General features: G+C 37.5%; 1 protein-coding gene across 2 annotated transcripts in view; it reads left to right on the top strand.

Moving 5' to 3' along the window:
- The first annotated feature begins 445 nt into the window (after positions 1 to 445).
- CSPP1 (centrosome and spindle pole associated protein 1) overlaps positions 446 to 20,453 on the top strand; it is a 64,299-nt gene continuing 44,291 nt past the window's right edge. The window contains exons 1-8 of one of the 2 annotated variants that reach the window (XM_074898864.1): positions 446 to 786; positions 2,453 to 2,556; positions 3,897 to 3,993; positions 9,006 to 9,106; positions 9,803 to 9,826; positions 12,251 to 12,331; positions 15,383 to 15,484; positions 19,381 to 19,826. In XM_074898864.1, coding sequence (XP_074754965.1) covers positions 720 to 786; positions 2,453 to 2,556; positions 3,897 to 3,993; positions 9,006 to 9,106; positions 9,803 to 9,826; positions 12,251 to 12,331; positions 15,383 to 15,484; positions 19,381 to 19,826 — 1,022 coding nt within the window. In that variant the 5' untranslated portion in view covers positions 446 to 719. The remainder of the gene's footprint in view (positions 787 to 2,452; positions 2,557 to 3,896; positions 3,994 to 9,005; positions 9,107 to 9,802; positions 9,827 to 12,250; positions 12,332 to 15,382; positions 15,485 to 19,380; positions 19,827 to 20,453) is intronic. The other variant, XM_074898865.1, reaches the window with a different exon arrangement.

The raw sequence follows: 20,453 nt of genomic DNA, 5'->3' as shown, positions 1-20,453 counted from the left end.
GGCGGGACGGGGGCGGCTCGCAGGGGAACGGGACGGGCCCGGGAGGCGGCGCAGGGAGCGGGCCGGGGCCGGGGCGCGCCGGCCGGGGCCCGGGCTACGGTGCCGAGTGTCCCCGCGGGTGGGGGGGTTGGGGCAGCGGAGGCCCGCGAGACCTTCCGGTGGGAGCCGTTTGTTGTGCGGCCGTTGCCTGACAACGGCGCCGCGCTGCTTAAAGGCGCCGAGGCCGGAGTGCCGCCTCCCCGCCCGGCCCGCAGCCCTCGGCCGCCCGCCCGCCACCGCGCCCCACACCTGGCCCGAGGAGGGGTCGGTGCCTCCGCGGCTGCCTGGGAAATGCTGCCGAGGGGGGAGGTGGAGAGGTGGGGGTGCAGGCCGCGGCCGGGGCGCTTCCCTGGGCTGTAACGCTTGGAGAAATAAATCTGCTCTCCTGACGCTGAAGGTTTTCCGAAATGAATGTCTTTTTTGTTGTTTTTGGGCCGTAGTACGTGTTCCGGAAAAGCAGTATATCCTTATGGCGAGGGGAAGTAACTCGCACAACTTGTTGGTCTGTTGTTTTGGGGTTTAATTGCCTTCACAGTTATGAAAAAGTCGTGTTGTTCTAGTCAGAGTTTATTAATTGTGCACGTCGAGACCCTGGAATTTTTCGTGCTTTTTCAGACAAGAATTGAAACGAAGGTGAAAGGTGCAGGAGTCATGTTTCTGACCGCAAGAGTTTATTCTAAATGCCATTCACAGGGGTAGAGAAGCAGCCAGTGCTGACTGTTCTAGAGTTTATAAATGTAAATAGAGGTAAGACATACAGATTTTAGTCAGTGAGCTTCTGGAAAGGCATCTCACAGTGCAGTAACTTTTCCTTTGCTGACTATGCAGCACTGAATAGGTGATGAGATCACCTTTTATATTCTTTAGTATGACAAGTTGTTTCAGCCATTCAGAACAGTTTTTTCATTATTCTTATGTAACACACTAGGCTAAATAAAATGCATCAGTTTTTTAGGCTTCTTTTATACTTTATCAGTGTGTAAAACTAATGAGATTAAAGATTTAGGACAAATCAGATGGGGAAACTTATTTTTGGAATTGATTGTCCTGTATTACCACTAGGAGTTGTAAATAGGTTGTCCTAATTCTGCCTCCTTTGTAACAATATTATAGTTTTACATTATACATCAAAAAATGGCATTACTGTAAGAGAAAAAAATTAAAGGAATACATTTTAAAGAATACGTCAAGCATGAGGGATTTGAGGGTCATAATTTTCTTCTCGATTTCATGCTTCCTTTAGGTGTGGAATATAACATATATTTATATAATATTTTTTTTATCTGTGGGCTTGGTTTTGCAAAGCTTCTCCACTGGAGTTGGTGAAAATGCTGCGTGGAGATTAGGATGAGTAGGCTTGTATGCAGTCGCTCTTTTTCTTTTTGTCTGTCTTCTTTCTATGGTTACTTAGTATGCAGCTTTGCGGTATTTTTAGTTCTGATAAGACTGTCCTAACAAAGAACACTCAAAGCCTGAATGTGTGCCTTAACTTCTGTACAGTTCCATTGTCATTAATTTGATGGACTTTAATTATGAGATTTTCTAGGAGCAGTAATATACAATAAATAGCACAAATAAAATGCTAAAATTTCTGCTCTGAAGGGCTTTCAGTTATATATGCAAAATGAACAACTAACAGAAGAGAGGTAATCAGCTGTTCCTCAGTACATGTTTTCTTACAGATGAGTGGCTTGTCTGATTGCAAGTCAATGCTGCCTGATACCCACGATTTTACATTTATTGCAGAATTGTAGCTCTTCTATTGCCTCTGCTATTTTATTGGTACAGGAGGTAATGATCCGCTGTAGGCTTCAACTCCAGAAACGCTTTGCATCTATTTTGTGTTTTGTGGGGTGGTTTTTTTGTGATTTTTTTTTTTTTTTTTTGGTGTGATTTTTTGAATAAGCCTGATGAATTTTAAGACTTCTCATGGTAGTAAGTTAAAGCACAGATTTGGTCCTTATTTTAGAGTATATGTGTATTTTGCACTTTTTTTACTTTTTTGTCTAATGATTCTTTTATGCTGTTTATTTTTTTATATTGTCTAATTTTAATTTTATAATTCACTAACAATAAGCTTGTGCTAGTGTGTAGTAAAGGGCCATTGGTAGACGTGCAGTTAGAAAAAAAAAACCAAACTAGAAAAAAAGCTAGAAAAAAAGATTTGAGAAATATCATCAGCCTTATAATCTGGAATCTTTGAACCTTCTCTCTGGTGAAACATCAGGTAATATCCATGGATGGGTTTCCTGAGTCAGGTGTTTCAGTGACCCAGTAAACATCTTAAGGCTTGTAGTCCTGAAGGAGAAACTTGAATATTACTTAACTGATGCCTTAAGCAACTGTAATTGAGCTTTAAATTTTTGAGGTTCTGATATAGAGGCAATGCGCTATGTCTTTTCTGTAACCTTAGAAATGATGGCGGATGATTTAGACAAATTTATTGAAGATCAGAAGGCCAAGTTGGCACAGGATAAGGCAGAGCTTGAGAATGATCCACCTTACATGGAAGTGAGGGTAAGACTATTAAATAGTTTTTCTGAATTTAAACACCTGATTTAAGCTTGCTTTTACTGTGCTCTTAAAACTGTATATGTTGTTGAAGTATATATTAAAGATTAATCAAAGTAATTTCTAGCTTAAATACTTTGTATGTGTATTTATGTAGATTTATAAACCTCTTTGCCACTGGGAATACACGGTAACTTTTGTATTTTACAAGTGGAGAAAACTCTTGTAAACAGTTATCGTTGTTCCTTCCCCCCCTCCCTAGGGAAGCTGACTAGCAGGGATCTGCTCTCTGCCCACTCAAGCATGGGCATTGAGATGGGGATGGAAGGTATAAATATCCTCAATATTTCTATTATGGAAGCTAGGAAATATAAAAGGCAAATTACTTAATCCAATTAACTAGACAAAATCTGTTTTTACCACTATTTTCTTATTAGAAATTTTAGTACCTAATTCTAAAGCTATAAAGATTTTATAATTTGCAGATTGTCATTAAATTGTTTAATAGTGACAGTACCTGACAAAAAGCTGTATCTAAATAATTCAAGCTAGCTAAGTGTTGTGGTACCTAAATAAAGTCCTTTACAAGGAGTTTTGATTTGTCTATTGTCTGACTTGCAAAGCCCCGGACAGCTTGGGCTTTTAACAGCAATTATAATACTGAGTTTTCACTCCCTTTTTTGTTTCATCAGAAGGTTTTGAGAATTCATCTTTCCCCCTCTGTGGGTAATATAAGTATTTTTACCTAGTTATAATAATTTTCTCCAGAAAATTTCATTCATTCACTCCAGAAAGTTAATTCTTAGGGAGCTGTGAGGAGTTGGCCTTCCTTTATTTTTGCCGCTTCTGCTCAGAGCGAGTTTAAAGAGAAGGAAAATGTTTCCAGCCTATTATTTGATAAAGTCCTAAGGTGTATGGTGAAAGTGTAGTTCCAGAGAACAGGTGTGGTAAACTCACTCTGTGATAATCCTGTAACTCTTCCGTGGTTTCAAGCAGGGTGCAGTATGTCAAATCAGCCCTCATAAAAAAACAGAGGAGATATGTGTAAACTGAAAAAATTGTGGATTTTTACAGGTGGTTTCTGATGTAAATCACCATATATATTGTCAACATATTTAATGACATGAAATATATTGAATATATTGAAATAATAATAATTCTCGTGTTATAGAGGAGAATTACTTTTTTGGTAGTATTAGTGAAATGTATATCTTGCTTAATGTGTTAATCCAGCATCACTTTCAGTCTCTTTTCTCCAGTGCTAATAATTACAATAATAAATTTGTTCTTATGTGTGATATTTCTTTTACCTTGTGATGCAGAAAAGCTTTTTGTTTTGTTTTCAGAATAAGGAATCAGAGAAGCTTTCTGAAACTAGCAAAATGTTAATCTCCATGGCTAAAGAAAATATACCTCCAAATAGTCAACAGAAGTATCCTTTAGGTATAGTATATATTTTTAATGTCTTCTAGATTTAAGTAGCATTTAATTACCTTCAAGAATTTTTGGAAGGGAATTACTGCTTTGGATTTTTAAGATGATCATTGTAATTCAAGTGCATACCAATTCTTCAGTCTTCCAAATGTCTTTGGATTGTGTGGATTTTTTCTGTAGTTATGCTTCTTTTTTTTGAATAAGGAAAATATGCTGAGCACTTGCTTATTCTTCTTGTAAAGGTAGCCCTCAAAAAACGAACAAACACCAAACAAAAAGCTGCTTGCCGATCCTTGATGGATGATCTATCCTTTCCTGTTGTATTTGGGTGGAGCAGAAACTTTGGAAGTCTGTTTTTCACCTGGGCTTTACTGCAAAAGGATGTTTTCTGTACTTTGTGCCAGGGAAGTAAGGATACGTTTCCTTTCAGCCTCTAAGCTTAAGAGTCCTAGTCTAACTTGGCTAAAATGCACACAGTTAAAAGATTTTTCTTTTAAATGCTAAATGTCTTTTAAATGTTTAGGCATAGAGTACTAAACTGTATTGCTTTTGTAATTTTGTTATAGTCAATTATACAAGGAAAGAACAAGGACTTAGTTTTGTTTGAAATCTTAGCCAGTGAAATGGTTAGATTTTTTTTTGCTGTGACTATTGGTTTAATTACCGTTTTCTTTAACAGAAATTGTCCTGTTGTCTTTTCTTCGTGTTCGTTGTGATTTCTGTTTGAAAATGTGTGATAGTGTTCCTTTATCCATTTTACTATTTCTGGAAGGTCCCACCTTTCCTTACTTGTCCTACCATCACCTTTCTGTAGGCACTACTGTTTTTCCATAGTTAACACTTGTGTAGCTCAGGTTTGTCTTGACAGCTATAGAGCTTTTCTGTGTCTTACTTCTTGTCATAGGTAACTCTGCTCTGCAGCTTCTGCTGGGAGTAAAAGCTGTCATTTTAAAGAAGATATGTCAATGGATATTTGATGTTGTTTACATGATACCAATCTAATCTATCTTTTAAATAAGTACTCCTGCTACACTTAATGTTATGTCTCCTCTATAATTTTAGCAGAATTTGTGACCAGGAAAGCATATGTCTTAATTTAAAAAATGGAGCCTGGGCTTGTGAATCTGGGGAGCTGAACTGATCTTAGCTCCATAAATAAAAGCATGGTTTTAATAAGGATGTTGTATAAATAGAATTTCCAGCCATCAACAAGGCAAGCTCCTCTAAAACTTTTTACAGGAAAACTCACTAAAAATGACCTGAAATGATAATTGGATATTCCTTGTTGCCAGAAGTCATAATGGATAAATCTGGTTAGAGGACAGTGCTGGAATAAGTATCTACCTCTAAATTTTTGAGAGTTTTATTATGATTAGCAGATTAGTCCTAGTGTTGATAATACTTTGCTTAACTGTGGAAATATGATACAGAAAATAGAGCACGGTAGGTAGGATCCCAATGGCTGTGACAGACCACTATGTAACAGTTAAGCTATTTTAATATTAAAATAATATTACCTCTTGTTGGAGAGTTGTAATAGCACATGCCATGTTGTGTTTATTATTATAAATTGGACTTAACTGTTAACACTTAAATATAGTAGCACACATAATGAAGTATTACAGATCAGGGGGATTCAGGTGATCTTAAATGAAAAGCAACATGTAGGTATTGCTGTGTTTAACCCCAGCTGGCAACTAAGCACCACGCAAGTGCTCGCTCACTCCTCTCCAGTGGGATGGGGGGAGAGAATCAGAAGACTAAAAGTGAGAAAACTCTTAGGTTGAGGTAAAAACAGTTTAATAATTGAAATAATGTAATAATTACATTGACGAAAATGACAGAGAGGAATAAAACTCAAGAAAGAAGTGATGCAAATGAAAACAACTGCTCACCATCAACCAACTGATGCCCAGCCAGTCCCTGAGCAGTGGCCCGCCTGCCAACCTTCCCCCTAGTTTTATTGCTGATCCTGACATCATACTGTGTGGGATATCCCTTTGGTCAGTTGGGGTCAGCTGTCCCAACTTCTTGTGCACCTTCAGCCTCCTCACTGGTGGGGTGAGAAGCAGAAAAGCTCTTGGCACTGTGTGAGCTCTGGTCAGTGGTAAACAAAACATCCCTGTTCTATCAACACAGTTTTCAGCGCAAATCAAAAACATCGCCCCACACTAGCTACTGTGAAGAAAATTAGCTCTCCCAGCATATTCTGTAATAATAATTTGGGCACTGAATGCATTTGGCTATCCATGTGTGGTTGTTGATATTATTGACTGGTTCTGCTTTAAAGTAATGTAGTATCCTTCAGATTGAATTAGACAGGGACTTGTTCCTTGATAGCTGCTAAGTATGTTCTGTAGTTCCAGCAGTAGTGTTCGGAATCAGACTGAATGAAGTTACAGTTGTTTCTCAACATAATAAATGCATGCAAACTTTTATGTAAAAACGCATTTAAAATGTTATCTTACAGTGCTGTGTACTCAGCACAGGTGAGGCCGCACCTCGATTCCTGTGTTCAGTTTTGGGCCCCTCACTACAAAAAGGACATTGAATGACTCGAGCGTGTCCAGAGAAGGGCAACGAAGCTGGTGCAGGGTCTGGAGCACAGGTCGTACAGGGAGCGGCTGAGGGAACTGGGGGTGTTTAGTCTGGAGAAGAGGAGGCTGAGGGGAGACCTCATCGCCCTCTACAGCTCCCTGAAGGGAGGCTGCAGAGAGCTGGGGATGAGTCTCTTTAACCAAGAGGTAATGGCCTCAGATTGCACCAAGGAAGGTTTAGACTGGGTATTAGGAAGCATTTCCTTACAGAACGGGTTGTTAGGCGTTGGAATGGGCTGCCCAGGGAGGTGGTGGAGTCCCCATCCCTGGAGGTGTTCAAGAGTCAGGTCGACATAGCGCTGAGGGATATGGTGTAGTTGGGAACTGTCAGTGTTAGGTTAATGGTTGGACTGGATGACCTTTAAGGTCCTTTCCAACCTAGATGATTCTGTGATTTCTAAAAAAAACCAAAGTTGTCAATGTGATTGTGTGTGATTAACAGAATGTGAAATGGCAAATAAATACAGCAAATACAGAGTAAACAAAATCAGAAAACCAGAGTATATCTGTTATTCTGACAAGAATTCAAACAAATTTTGCACGAAATTGGGATTAATGTAGGTTAACTGTAGTATTTTTTTCCATACTATGCTCTCCTGAAGTAAGTTTTTGAAGTAGGTAGTTTTCAAATATCTTCTAAATCATTACCCGTAATTGTTATCTTGGTGCTTTTCTGGTGGCCAAAAAAAGGTCTTCTGTAATAAAAAGAGCTTTAAACCCTCTTTTGTTTGAATATATCATGTATTTGAAACAAAGCATTTGATTCTGCCCACAGTAGGGGGGTTGGAACTAGATGATCTTTAATGTACCTCCCAACTCAAAGCATTCTGTGGTTCTCACTGATTTTTTTCTGTACTGAATTTGACTGGCTTCTGTAAAGTTACTAAGTGAATCTTCACTCTGACGTGTTAGTTGCTTTTGATTTTTTTAAAAATTTTGTTTCCTATAGTTAATCCAACAATAATTTCATGTGAAAATAAAAGGCAAGAGCAAGTAGCTGAAACAAACCATTTCCTCTTTTGAATTCTTTTCCTCTTTACACTTACCCCTTTTTTTGAGGGTTGAAACGGTTATGTTATATTTTAATGGAACTCACCCTTACCTTATGTGCGAAATTATGAGACAAGTAACTTGCAGGTTGGAGAAGCAGCTCCCATGCACATTTTGCTTAGTTGAACTCTGCAAGCTGTTTCAAAATAGTGTATGACATATTTAATCAGGTATTAGGTCCTTTGGTTCTACAGAACAGCAGGATGACTCATGTTTTGGCTCGTGAGGATAAATTCTGACTTAGCTGAAACTATCTCAAGCCTAGCCACTAGCTAAGTGTATTTTTACTAAGTATATTTCAACCTTTTATCTGTTTCAGTAGCAGAGTGATTCCCAAGTTATCATTCTTCAGCATTTATATAATGTAATTTCTACTGCACAGACACTGATTAATGTCATAAACATTTAAAATACTGGAGTCAAACAAAGTACCATGTAATAAATTGGGACGGATGTAAGAGTAAATCTTGAATATCCCTCTCTTCCCTCTTATTCCTTGCTACTCATTTTACGTAGACCATAAGATAGAGAAATGCTTTCAGAGAAACAGTAGGAAATAAAAAAAACCCAAACCTGTTGCAATCTACGTCTCTACATGTGGTATTCATTCTCTGTGTGTGGAGAGTGGTGAAAGTGGCTGCAGAGGTAGGATTCTGGGTCAGAGGATATTTCTTATAAAGTACTTTGAAATGTATTTTGGAAACAAAGAACAACTTGCATAGCATTATATTTTAAGAGTGCACCTGGTGTGAGACCTGATAGTAATCTCTGAAAAGTACTAAATGTGTGTTTTCGTCTACTACAAATAAAAACAGTCAGGTGGAAAGAAAAATATAATTATTGTTATTATCATATGGTCAGGTTCCTTCTAGTTGTGTGGAAGCCAACATATTTTTCATATGCTTCATGCTACTAAATAGCTTGTCACTTTCTAGTTGTGTAGTATGTTTTCTACTGTGTGATAAGCACAGCTTAAAATATCAGAATAATTTAGAAACTAACATGCCAGAGGAGATTTCAAATATTTGAAACATACATTGACAAAAAAATACATATATTTAGGTTATTTCATACTATTTATCAAACTATCCAAATAAAGTTGGTTTGTGTGGCATTTTTTTTTCTAGTGAGGAGAAAAAGCAGAAAGAGCAGAGGAAAACTTAACATCCAAAACCCAATCTATTTTTTCTTGCTTTCCGCCTAACTACTTGTACAGAGAAGGTGTTTTTTATTTCAGCTATTTTGTTATTACTGGTTGCATGGTTCTTTTTTTATTGATAATGTCTAATAAAATTCCAGATGTAGTTTTTGTAGGATGTGCTTTGTATTGATACAAAACAGTAGAATAATATTTGATGGCGTTAAAACTTTCAGGTGACTATGGCTTGAGTTTACCTCTTGGAGAAGAATATGAACGAAAAAAACATAAACTCAAAGAGGAACTTCGGCAAGATTATAGGCGATATCTTTCTCAGGTAAAGCTTCTTGTCTGGTTGCCTGAGTGTAGTGAGTCTTAAAATGACTGTCTCATTTCAATTGAATGCAAATTAATAAAACCTGTGGAAATCTTTCTAAGAAGACATTTATTGTGAGTGATGGCTGATTTCAAAGACTTGAGAAAAAGTAATTTCAAAATGTCACTGCTAGGAAGGGTTATATATTTTAGGCTTCTACAGATCTCATTGCCATGAGACTGCATTTTAGTACATTTTATTCTGAAAATTTATTTCTCTTCTTTCTTAACTTAAGAATTTAAAATATCATCTGTTACTTCCTTAAGTACTTACGTATTTCATGGTCTGGAATTCAGGTAACAATATTCCTGTAGTTAGTGTAAACTCAATTTGACAGCTGCTTTTCAATTCTAGAAATAAAAAAACCTTTGATGTTCTGCTTAGCATGATTTCTGAAATGTCACAGTAAATTTAAAATTTAAATGATACATATGAAATGTCATAATCTTGGGAATATTCTGTATCCCTCCTTAGTCAAACAGAAAAAAAAAAATCAGGAACCAAACAGTATCTTTTGTCTGAAAATGCTAATTATCAGTGACTTTAGTTCTCAAAATGAAAGAATGGATTGGGTTTAAGAAAAGGAAGTCTTTTTTGTTGTCAAATATTTTTGAATGAAAGACTCTTTTTGAATAGTATCTTTTCCCTGACTTTTAGGGTATTTCACAGGCAAAAAGAAAGGTAGGGTGCCTGCAATATCTCTTTTTTTTTTTCTTCAATTTATCGCTTTTTGCTTTGAAAGCTTTGCACTCTTTGAATTTAAAAAAAAAAAAAATATTTTTTGTGCTTTATGTGCCTGTGCATGCTGTAGTGATTAGTTGTGATTAACAGCACTGTTTGCTTTGTGCAAAATGATTGCATATATTTATTAATTTCCTTTAATATGATTTAAACCCCTTGATTTCTTTTTCCCTTTGCCATTGCTATTGTTGCTATCTAATGCTGACTACAGAAATTTTTATTTTAGTAGTTATTTGCTTCAAGGCTTACCAGTTACATAGATGTTATGACTTAAAATATTATTTTTCCCTTGATACACATACTTTATAAAGCTGGAATAAAATCATAAACTCTGAAATATTACCATATGTCAGTGAAACCAGGCAGGGCATTTTTCTTCCCTATGTGAAATCTCATCAGTGGTGCTTCGGAAAGCAGTAGAGCCAGTTATTCAGCACCTATCAGCCAGATTGCAAGAGTACAAGTACTGTGAGGGAAAAAATAATACTAGGGCACATTTTTGCAAGCTTTGTTCAATTACATTAATTTTAAATAATTTCTATCATTATACTGTCATGTATATATATTTTTCAAATTTAAGACTGTCCATCCAGGTTGTTCAAATCTAAGCAATTTTAGTGAAAGACTGGGAGGTAAAGTGGCAGAAGACACGACGTTTCTTTTTTTTCTGGGGCTTTGAATAACATACATATGATACAAAGTAACTATATTGGCATGTACTAGAATTCCTGAATAACGGTAGCAACAGCAGAATTAACTGGCTTCTTAACCTCTAACCTAAATTATGCTTATATAATTGTTGCTTCTTGTTTAATCTTAAACTTCAGATTATTTTCAAAGTTAGAATATCGTGTTAAAACAATGTTTCATAGATCTCACCAAAGTACCCTGATAATACAATTTTTACATTAGCTTCTGGTGTTTATTCTCTGAACTTCAGTTTTACAAATCTGGGTTTACAAGGTGGGGTTTTTTTAATGTAGTACACGTTAGCTATATTAAGCTTGTAAAGCCTGAGGAAGAAATAGGATAACAATCTCTAATTCCTTTTCTTTACATAAAGAGATAGTGCAACTTTTAGCAGCTCTCATAGTGATAATATTTTGGTTAATGTTTAATCTTGCTTCTGTAGAAAATGCAGTTTCTATATCAGCTTCTGACTTTTGGTAAATATAAAATGAGAGGTAATCTCTACAGATGTGTAAAGAATTAATTAATATAATAATGAGGTTTACAATTTCTTTACTTTTTCTAGTAAAAATAACTTAGTTTTCCATATTAATCTAGTTGTCTCAGTGCTTGGATATTTGCATGTTTATTAAATCCCTTAAACCTTTTAATGTGTAGCTGTGAAATATAATTCATAATGATGTGGTTTTGTACTGGAACGGTACCTGTTGACATGCCTCTAAGCTTTTAAACTACATTATGACATAGGTAATGGAAGGAAACAATCCCAGTGAAATACCATATCTAACCCGTTTCCCTCATCAGCCTATGCCACATAAATAGATGATCTTTTTATGAAAGATAATCAGATTTATAAAACAGAGGTGATTGACTGAGAATGGCCTGGTGATGCATTTATTTAATGAGTGATGCATGAACAAGCTGCTAGACCTGGAAGCTAAGGACCTGTTCCAGCACTGGTGTTTGGGTTGAAATGCTGATACTGTGACTTGCTGTGCAGCCCGGTTCCCAAGCTGTGGCCCAGGGAGCTATATGGAGCAGCAACATAGTGTTCTCAGTGGAAAGTTCTGTTCTGAAAGGGGCTGATGGTCTGTAAGGAACTGCAAGATTTGCTGATTGGTCATTATCCTGAAAAGTTTGGGGACTGCCGCTGTAGAAAACAGATAGTGTTGACACGCAGAGTGGTGACTATGCTAGTGTTATCATGGATTCCCTCTGTTAAAATAAGAGGTAGATACACATTTTCTGCAGTTAGGAGAAGCAGTTTTTCATCTTAAGTAAGGTAGTGTCTTGGAAAATTCCTTTGAAGCTTGTACAAATGCTTTTGCTTATGCTACTTGCTTACAGAATTGAATAATAGTGGGGGGTTTTTGAGTAAATTTTTTTTTAATATACAGAGACTAACTTAGGTAATCCTTGAAATAGTGTAACAGGGAAGAATTGACACTTTCAAACTCAAGCTTAAAGCTTGACAAAGCCCTTTACTTTGCACATTCCTTGACTTCATTTGTGTGTTCCAAGGACATCCTAAATTTTCAAAACGTGAAGGTTGTCTTCAGTGTTTATTTCATTAAAGTGATCAGATTTATTTCAGCAAATATAATTCCTACCAACTATTTAGCAAGTAAGATCTGGTATTTTAAAATATTTTGAATTTTTTTTTTTTTAATGTAGAAAAATTATCTGACTACTGGTGAAGTAGATCCATATACTCAGGGATTATCTCTTCCTATTGATGAGCGAAGATCTGCCAAGGTAAGTATCTGGTGGAAATTAGGGAAGTGGTATATAACTTGAAAATGAACCTGTTTTTTTAAACTGTTGTGGAAAAAGTATTTCCAATTAATTTTTTTTTGTTTTGCTGGGGGATTTTTTACACCGTGTACAAATGGATGTTTTTGAAGGTGGTCGCTTGGGTCTTTCCTAGGTTACCTATACTCTTAATTTTTAGATAACTGGATGTGTAATTATATACTGATACTAGCTTGAGGTTTGCTATTTCTAATTCATACCTGCAAGGCACTTGGTGTATTTAAAAGCTCTAGTGGTTGTGCTTGGGTTTTGTTCACCAATAAATACTGATCTAATAAAGAACATTGTTTTTCTCATAATTATATATATGCTTTTCTAATTTATTACTCTTACTGCAACCTGGGAATAATTTTAAAAATATTTGCTTGTAGTTGTTACTATATCTGCAGTGATACTCTTACCAGTTCCTATCAGAAGCTAAAGGAAGTGTGCTTTCTGCTGTACACAGTTTGTTTTGATGTCTTTGTATATGCTTAACCAACCTGCTTATCCTCATATGATTATTTTTTTGAACAGATAAATCCAGGAATCTAAATAAAAGCTGATCTGGTATTTCATATATTGCCTGCTGTTAATACAGGAATCTTCCCAATTTCCATTATTTCTTTGAGAGTACAGATACTAATGTGTTCTGTGAAAAGAGTACGCATTCTCTCTCTGCGATTAGCACTTTTGATCTCCCTGAGGTTTCTTACCAGTTTATGGTCTTGCTTTCATATGTTGGTGAAAGGTACCAGCCATAACAGTCTCTCAGTTTTTGGAGGTTCATGGAGATTAGAATATGAAAATGCAGCATACATATGTGGATTTTCTTACCCTCTGATCCATTCCTCTGATGTGTACTATGATTCTGTTGAAAGCCTAAATCAGTTTTATAGGGGTCACCTCTCCTCCTGCCTTCGCACTATTGGCCTTATATTTTCAGTTCCTTTTTTGTGTTTGCTTGTAAATTGATCTAGGAAGTTAAATCAGTTGAAACATTGTAATTTAGCAAATATTTTTGCTGACTCCACTGCTTGGTTGTTGTGGTCGGACAAACCCCAGCAGAGGTGCAAGGCAGAAACAGAAACTGTTGCTGGTGGAGCACTCTTGGGGTTTTTATTTGTTTCTGGTGTGTTTTTTTTGTTTGTTTTTTTTTTTAATCTGTGTTGCTTTGCAGTTGCGTTATTCATCTGTGTTTGGGGCTATGCTGTCACTGTAATCTGGCACAAGACTTCTGCTATGGAATGTGTTGGTCTTGCTCTTGCTGTGCTTACTTATGCTTTTTACCTTTCTTTCGCTAGCAATAACGTTTGGCCATATGAGGAGCCAGATGAGAACTCAAATAAGCAAAAATGGCCATTATGAAAAAGCCTCAAACTCTGAATCATACTAGTGTTAAAAAAAAAAAAAAGAGGCAGCAAGAATGAATTTCCCAGGAAGAGGAAAGTTCTTCTCAGTGGCAGCATGAATTTGTGCTGAGTTTATATTAGTTTCAGGTTCTCATGAACTTTGTGTTAGCTCTTGTGAGTATGTGTGCTGAAACAGTGAAAGACAAAGTCTTAAATTAATTCTGTGGAAATTAAAGACATATCTGAACTGGGAACATGTCAGATCATTGGTGTTTTTATATCATAGGAGCTCAACATTCATTGAGATTTTCTGTACAAGTGCATCATATCTTTTTTACTCATTTATTTGTTGCTATTGCAGAACCTAAAAGCTGCCAGAAGATGTCACACTGTGCCCTGCTAAACGGCTAGCCTCTGGGCAGATAATGATTAGAGGTTAACATTTGCACTTTGGTTTCCTCTATTAGGTAAAATATGCAGTCACACAGCATATTGAATTTTCTGCTGAGTGTTTTGCCACCTGTTAAAGTCAATGTTAGTTTCTCAGCTTTGGAAAATACCCCTCAGGCAGTTTTCATAGCTGTCTGCAGGTTTTATATTGTCACAGTCAGAAAACCTATAAGACACAGATTTTGGAAAAAAACACCACCAGTTTTGGGGAGCATTGGTCTCACTTGCAAAACTATTACTAAACTGGTATTTCCATGATGATTGAGGTAAAAATTATTTTTGTTTGAAATTTGTTCATGGAAAAATAAATTTATATATAATGTTCAGATGGTTTAATACCTTTTGCTTTTTTGTTGGGAAAAAAAACCCCACCATTGCAATATTCCCTTTTTTCATTTATATGATGTAATGTAAGAGATGTATATGATTTATATGACATAATGTAAGAGATATCCCATGCTCTACACATGAGATACTAATATCAGGAAATAATGCAAATTAGAGTTTGCCTTACCTGGAGACTTTTATATTTCTTACTGATGTACAATTCCTACATATTTTTAGACCTGGGCAAGCTGGTTATAAATGTTGTCACTTTGCAAAAGCAGCTAGGACAAGGTGGATAGATCATGTTTTTCTTAGTTTCCCTTGCATTCTTTGTGCTTTTGACTCTTTTTGCAGTAATCTTAACTGCTTGTTTTAATTTGACAGTTCAAGCTATATCCTAGGCTATAATTGACGCATCTTGTCTATATATGTATTTGTTGTCCTGTTTTAATCATGGGTGGGGCAAGTCACAACTAACCTTAACACAAAAAAAATCATATGTTTAAAAAAAATCTGTAAAGAAATTCAGATTGTAAATTAGAAGGTGATTTCTAATTGTCAAAGGAGTGAGACTTTGGGACAATTTTGGAATAGATTTAGGAGGAAATCAAACTGGTTTTAAGGTGGAACTTCATATACAGAAGTGTTGCAGGGGACTAGACTTCGTGCCCAAGAAGGTGATTACTACTTAGAGATTTCAGATTAAGAGAAAGTTCTATGTTCAAGAATGCACAAAAACCTCAGAGCAATTCAAGCCCTATTTATACATCATAAAGAAGGGGGAGGGCAAATACATAGCTCGTGTATTAATTTAATACTGCAGTTTATGAAGTTAAAAGCTACTCAAAATGCAAAATTATGATGCCCTTTTCAATGCCTATTTCAGGAGAAACTACGGCTTGAAAGAAACAAGGAGTACAATCAATATCTCAGGGATAAAGAAGAATGGAATGAAAGGCTAAGGAAATTGGGGAAGAAAAACACAGCGGTAATACATTTTTACTGAAGCTGATACAAAGAAGAACATAAATGATCTTGTCAATTGTTTTATCATTGACTAAGACATACAGAGTAAGACAAAATAAGCAAAGAATGTTGTTCATTTAGGTCACAGTTTTATTAATATATCCAGCAAGTCCTGATTATGAGTCATACAGTACAGTTCTTGATTCCTACTTCAGTCATGTCTATCTGGTAGAAGGATGTCTCTGAAGCAAGTCCCTGGATTGTTCTTGGGGATAAAAGTGGTGGCCAAAAAAGGTGTCTCTTTGAACAAAACATTGAGCTCCACACAGAGTTCCTTAGATTTTATTTGTAGCTGCTGTTTCCTTAGTCTGTGTCTGGTTCATGAGAAAGCAAGGCAAGTGCAGGCAGCTGTCCGGTATATGGTGCTGTGCATTTTTGAATTAAAAAAAAAAGTCTTTACTACTGAAAGTGAGCTAGACTCATGCATAATTGAACTCAGATTCTGAGCTGAGGCCTTTGATTTGTATGGCGGTAGGCAACTAAGCAACACGCAGCTGCTTGCTCACTCCCCGCCTCCGCTGGTGGGATAGAGGAGAGAATTAGAAGAGTAAAAGTGAGAAAACTCGTAGGTTGTGTTAAAGACAGTTTAATAGGTAAAGCAAAAGCTGTACACAAGCAAAGCAAAATCAGGAATTCATTCACTACTTCCTATGGGCAGGCAGTTGTTAGCTGTCTCCAGGAAAGCAGGGATCCATCACATGTAATGGTTACTTGGAAAGACAAATGCCATAACCCCAAACATCCACCCCACTTCCTTCTTCCTCCAGCTTTATATTCTAAATATGACCAAAGGATATCCCTTTGGTCAGCTGGCGTCTGCTGTCCTGGGTGGGTCCCCTCCTTGTCCAACCCCAGCCTCCTTGCTGGTGAGGTGGGGTGAGAAGCAGAAAAGCCCTTGATGCTGTCTTAGCACTGTTCAGCAGTAATGAAAATATCCCTGTATTATCAACATTTTTAAAATCACAAATCTAAAACATAGTCCTGTACAAGCTACTATGAAGAGATTTAACTCTATTCCAGTCAAAACCAGTACAACAGTCAACAGGGAGTTTTTAGGGCTAATTAGAATGATCGAGACACCCCTTATTTTAGTAATCTGAAGCAATATATTGATCTGAGCCTCTCTGATGCTTGTTAATTGTAAAATCTTGTGTAGAATGGGTAAATTTTCTTGTTTAAATACTGTTGCCTTAGTTTAGTGATGCACTACAATAATTTGGAACTCTCATCTAATGCAGGTTTGATTTACAAAATCACAGAATCATCAAGGTTGGAAAAGACCTTGAAGATCATTCAGTCCAACCATTAACCTAACACTGACACTTCCCAACTACACCATATCCTCAGCGCTATGTCAGCCTGACTCTTAAACACCTCCAGGGATGGGGACTACCTCCCCGCCCCTGGGCAGCCCATTCCAACGCCTAATAACCCCTTCTGCAAAGAAATACTTCCTAAGAGCCAGCCTGACCCTGCTCTGGTGCAGCTTGAGGCCATTCCCTCTTGTCCTGGTGCCGGTTCCTTGGCTCAAGAGACTCATCCCCAGCTCTCTGCAACCTCCTTTCAGGTAGCTGCAGAGGGCGATGAGGTCTCCCCTCAGCCTCCTCTTCTCCAGACTAAACACCCCCAGTTCTCTCAGCCGCTCCCCGTACGACCTGTGCTCCAGACCCTGCACCAGCTTCGTTGCCCTTCTCTGGACACGCTCGAGTCATTCAATGTCCTTTTTGTAGTGAGGGGCCCAAAACTGAACACAGGAATCGAGGGGCGGCCTCACCAGTGCCGAGTACAGGGGTAAGATCCCTTCCCTGTCCCTGCTGGCCACGCTATTGCTGACACAAGCCAGGATGCCATTGGCCTTCTTGGCCCCCTGGGCACACTGCTGGCTCCTGTTCAGCCGGCTGTCAATCAACACCCCCAGGTCCCTCTCTGACTGGCAGCTCTCCAGCCACTCCTCCCCAAGCCTGTAGCGCTGCTGGGGGTTGTTGTGGCCCAAGTGCAGCCCCCGGCATTTGCCCTTATTGAAACTCATACAGTTTTAAGAAGGCCTTCTACAATAGTGATCCCTAGGAATTATGTGGCAAAAATGCATCTATAAATCTCTAGAGATTTTTCTACATTTGGGCATTTATATTTTCTCAGCTGAGTTATCAAATCTATTTAGGGAGTCAAGGTTTATTCTTTCTACTTGTTTGTCATCCCACTAGACCTTTGTGTTACATTTTTATTATTATTGTGCAGAAACAGTTTTGCTGTCATAAAAGAACAAATAGGAAAAAAACCTGGTGAGGATTTGTTGAGGTTCTTCCACCTCTGAGGGATATTTGACTTGAAGTGAGACTCAAATGAGTGGGTTTCATGATTAACATGTGACCTCAAAAGCTTGATCCAACAGTTTAGATAATCATAGGGTAAACTTCAGTTGTAAGGGACCATTGGAAGTCATGTAGTACAGTCCTCATCTCAGAGCAGGGTTAACTTCACGGTTAGATCAGATTGATCAGGCCTTATCTGGTTGAGTTTTGAAAGGACGGACAATCCACAGTTCTGGGCAACCTGTTCCACTGCTTTAACTGCTTGATCTGAAATCCCATCAGGATTTCCTTTGCTGCAACTTGTGACCATTGGCTCTTTTGAAAATCATGATTTTGACATCTCTGTAACCATCTATTAGGTAGAAACTGCAATTACTAGTTCTCTCTGTCCTCATACATACCCTCCTTAACTTTCCTTTTCCAGGCTGAATAAGCCCAGCTCTGTCAGCTGTTTCTTTATGAGCTCAAATGCCTGAACCTTTTCAGTAGCCATCCTCTGCACTTTCTCCAGCTCTTTAGTATCCTTGGGGGTGGGGGGAAAGTGGGCACACCACACCAGAACCTGAATACTGAATAAAATACTAAGCAGAGGAGAAAGATCACTTCCCTTGACCTGCTGATGACACTCATGCTAATGCAGCCCAGGCTGTGGTTGGCCATCATCACTGTAGGGGTTCTCTGCTCACTCACGTTCAGCTAGTTGCCCGCCACTAACCCAGGCCTTTTTCTGCAAAACTGCTTTCTAGATGATCGGTGCCCAGCCTGTACTGGTGCATGACATTATTCTGTCTCAAAGGCAGAATTCTGCATTTGTTGATCTTCATGAGCTTTTTGTCGGCGTATTTCTCCAGATTGTCAAGACTTCTCTGAGTGGCGGTCATAGCCTCTAGTATATTGATCTCTCTTCCCAGTTTGGTGTCATTTGCATCTTTATTTTTCATTTTAGTTTGTAAAATATGAGTTACTATTATCTTTATTTCACAGATGAAATATGAGGGCACATAAATACTACAGAATTTATCCAAACCCATGTTGTTTGCTAGAGCTGTCGTATTGAACACTGGTCCAGTGGGTGGTAGTGTTGTTTTTTATCCACAAAACTATCCTTTCTCATAGTGGCATCTCCTGGGATGCAGAGAAGCAGATTAAGAAACGGTCAGGTTAAAAGGTTGTGCTCATAGGTAAGAAGTATTACAGACTTGCCTGAATCTGGATAAAGATATCTAGCCTCTTGGTGAGGTATAAAGTTCAAAGTGTTTTTTGATTCTTTGCACTGCTGAATCTGAAGGTCAAATTGGAGTTTGTAAAAAGCCTGTCCAGGATTGATAGCCATTCCTCTGAAAAACATTAGATAAGAGGAAGAGTTTCATTTTTTTTCCTCGAGAGAAAAAAAAGCCAAGCCAAACCCTGTAGTATTTTTCTTGCTCACCTCCTACCTTTTCTCCAGTACCTGTTTGGGGATTGTTTGAAGAAATACAAAAGCAAGTTTTTGCTCAGTGTGATTTGTTTATATTCAGATCTTTTAATATTTTTTTCCATTAAACAGAACGAGATGAACAGGAATAAAAAAACTATTGCTGTTACCAGGCATCAACCAGAACTACATACAGAAGTACAGCCCTGTAATACAGGTGCAGAACCTCTCAAGAAGGATGCCTTCACTTCTACAGAAGGTTATGAAGAGCTGCTAAATAAGAGATGGCTGGAGGAAGACAGATATTATAGGTTAGATGATGAGGTTGAATTAAGAAGTCAACTATTAAATAAAAGACTTGATGAAGATTTGGATGTTCCCAATCGAAGACATCGTGGATTTGCTAGCCAATCTGTAATTCCTATTAGGAAGCATCACAGACTTGATGAGGATCGTGATTTTGGTAGAAGATACTACAGAATGGACTATGATCCTGAGATAAGTGAAGAAATGGACCCTAGATTTAGATGTGAAAGCACTTATGACAGAAAAACTCCGCGGGTTTTTTATGCTGAAAGGTATTCTTAATTCTGTTTTCTCCTTTATTTCTGCAGTGTGTGTTAACAGCCATGGTTTGTTCTCATTGAAAATTAGACAAGATTCCCATGTGAAAGCAGGATTTTTATACTTACAGAGGAACTACAAATAGTTTTTAGGAAAGATACTTAAAAATTGGACCAATCCCTAAGACTACACATGATACATTTGAGAGCAGAGGGTGTTTTACATAAATCATTGAGAAGGAAAACTGATATTATATACTGTTCATTATTAAATAGTCTTTACTGTGTTGACTGATAAATCAGTTTGGTTACTTTGACATAAATTGTTAATCTTTCTCTTCTAGATCACTCATTTAAAAGAAAAATAAAAGAAGAGAAAAAGCATAACTTTCCCAATCATTCTGGGTTTGCAGTCTGGCCACCTTTGATTATTCCATTTCAAGAACTGGTTGCTTTCAAAAACAGATGGGTTGTGATATGAAATAGTACCAACCTTGAAACAGATATGTTTTATACAGCTAAATTCAAATAAAGCAGTAATGTTTCTTTTAAATTAATTTTAAAAAGGTGCTTGAAGAGTGTTCATTTGTTCACTTTACAGATCTTGGGAACATGAGTTTTGTAGATGCTTGACTTTTTTTT

The sequence above is a fragment of the Athene noctua genome, chromosome 2 (assembly GCF_965140245.1).
Source record: "Athene noctua chromosome 2, bAthNoc1.hap1.1, whole genome shotgun sequence".
Taxonomy (NCBI): Eukaryota; Metazoa; Chordata; class Aves; order Strigiformes; family Strigidae; genus Athene; species Athene noctua.
The sequence above is the reverse complement of the archived record's forward strand: the minus strand, read 5'-3'. Positions and strand labels throughout refer to the sequence as shown.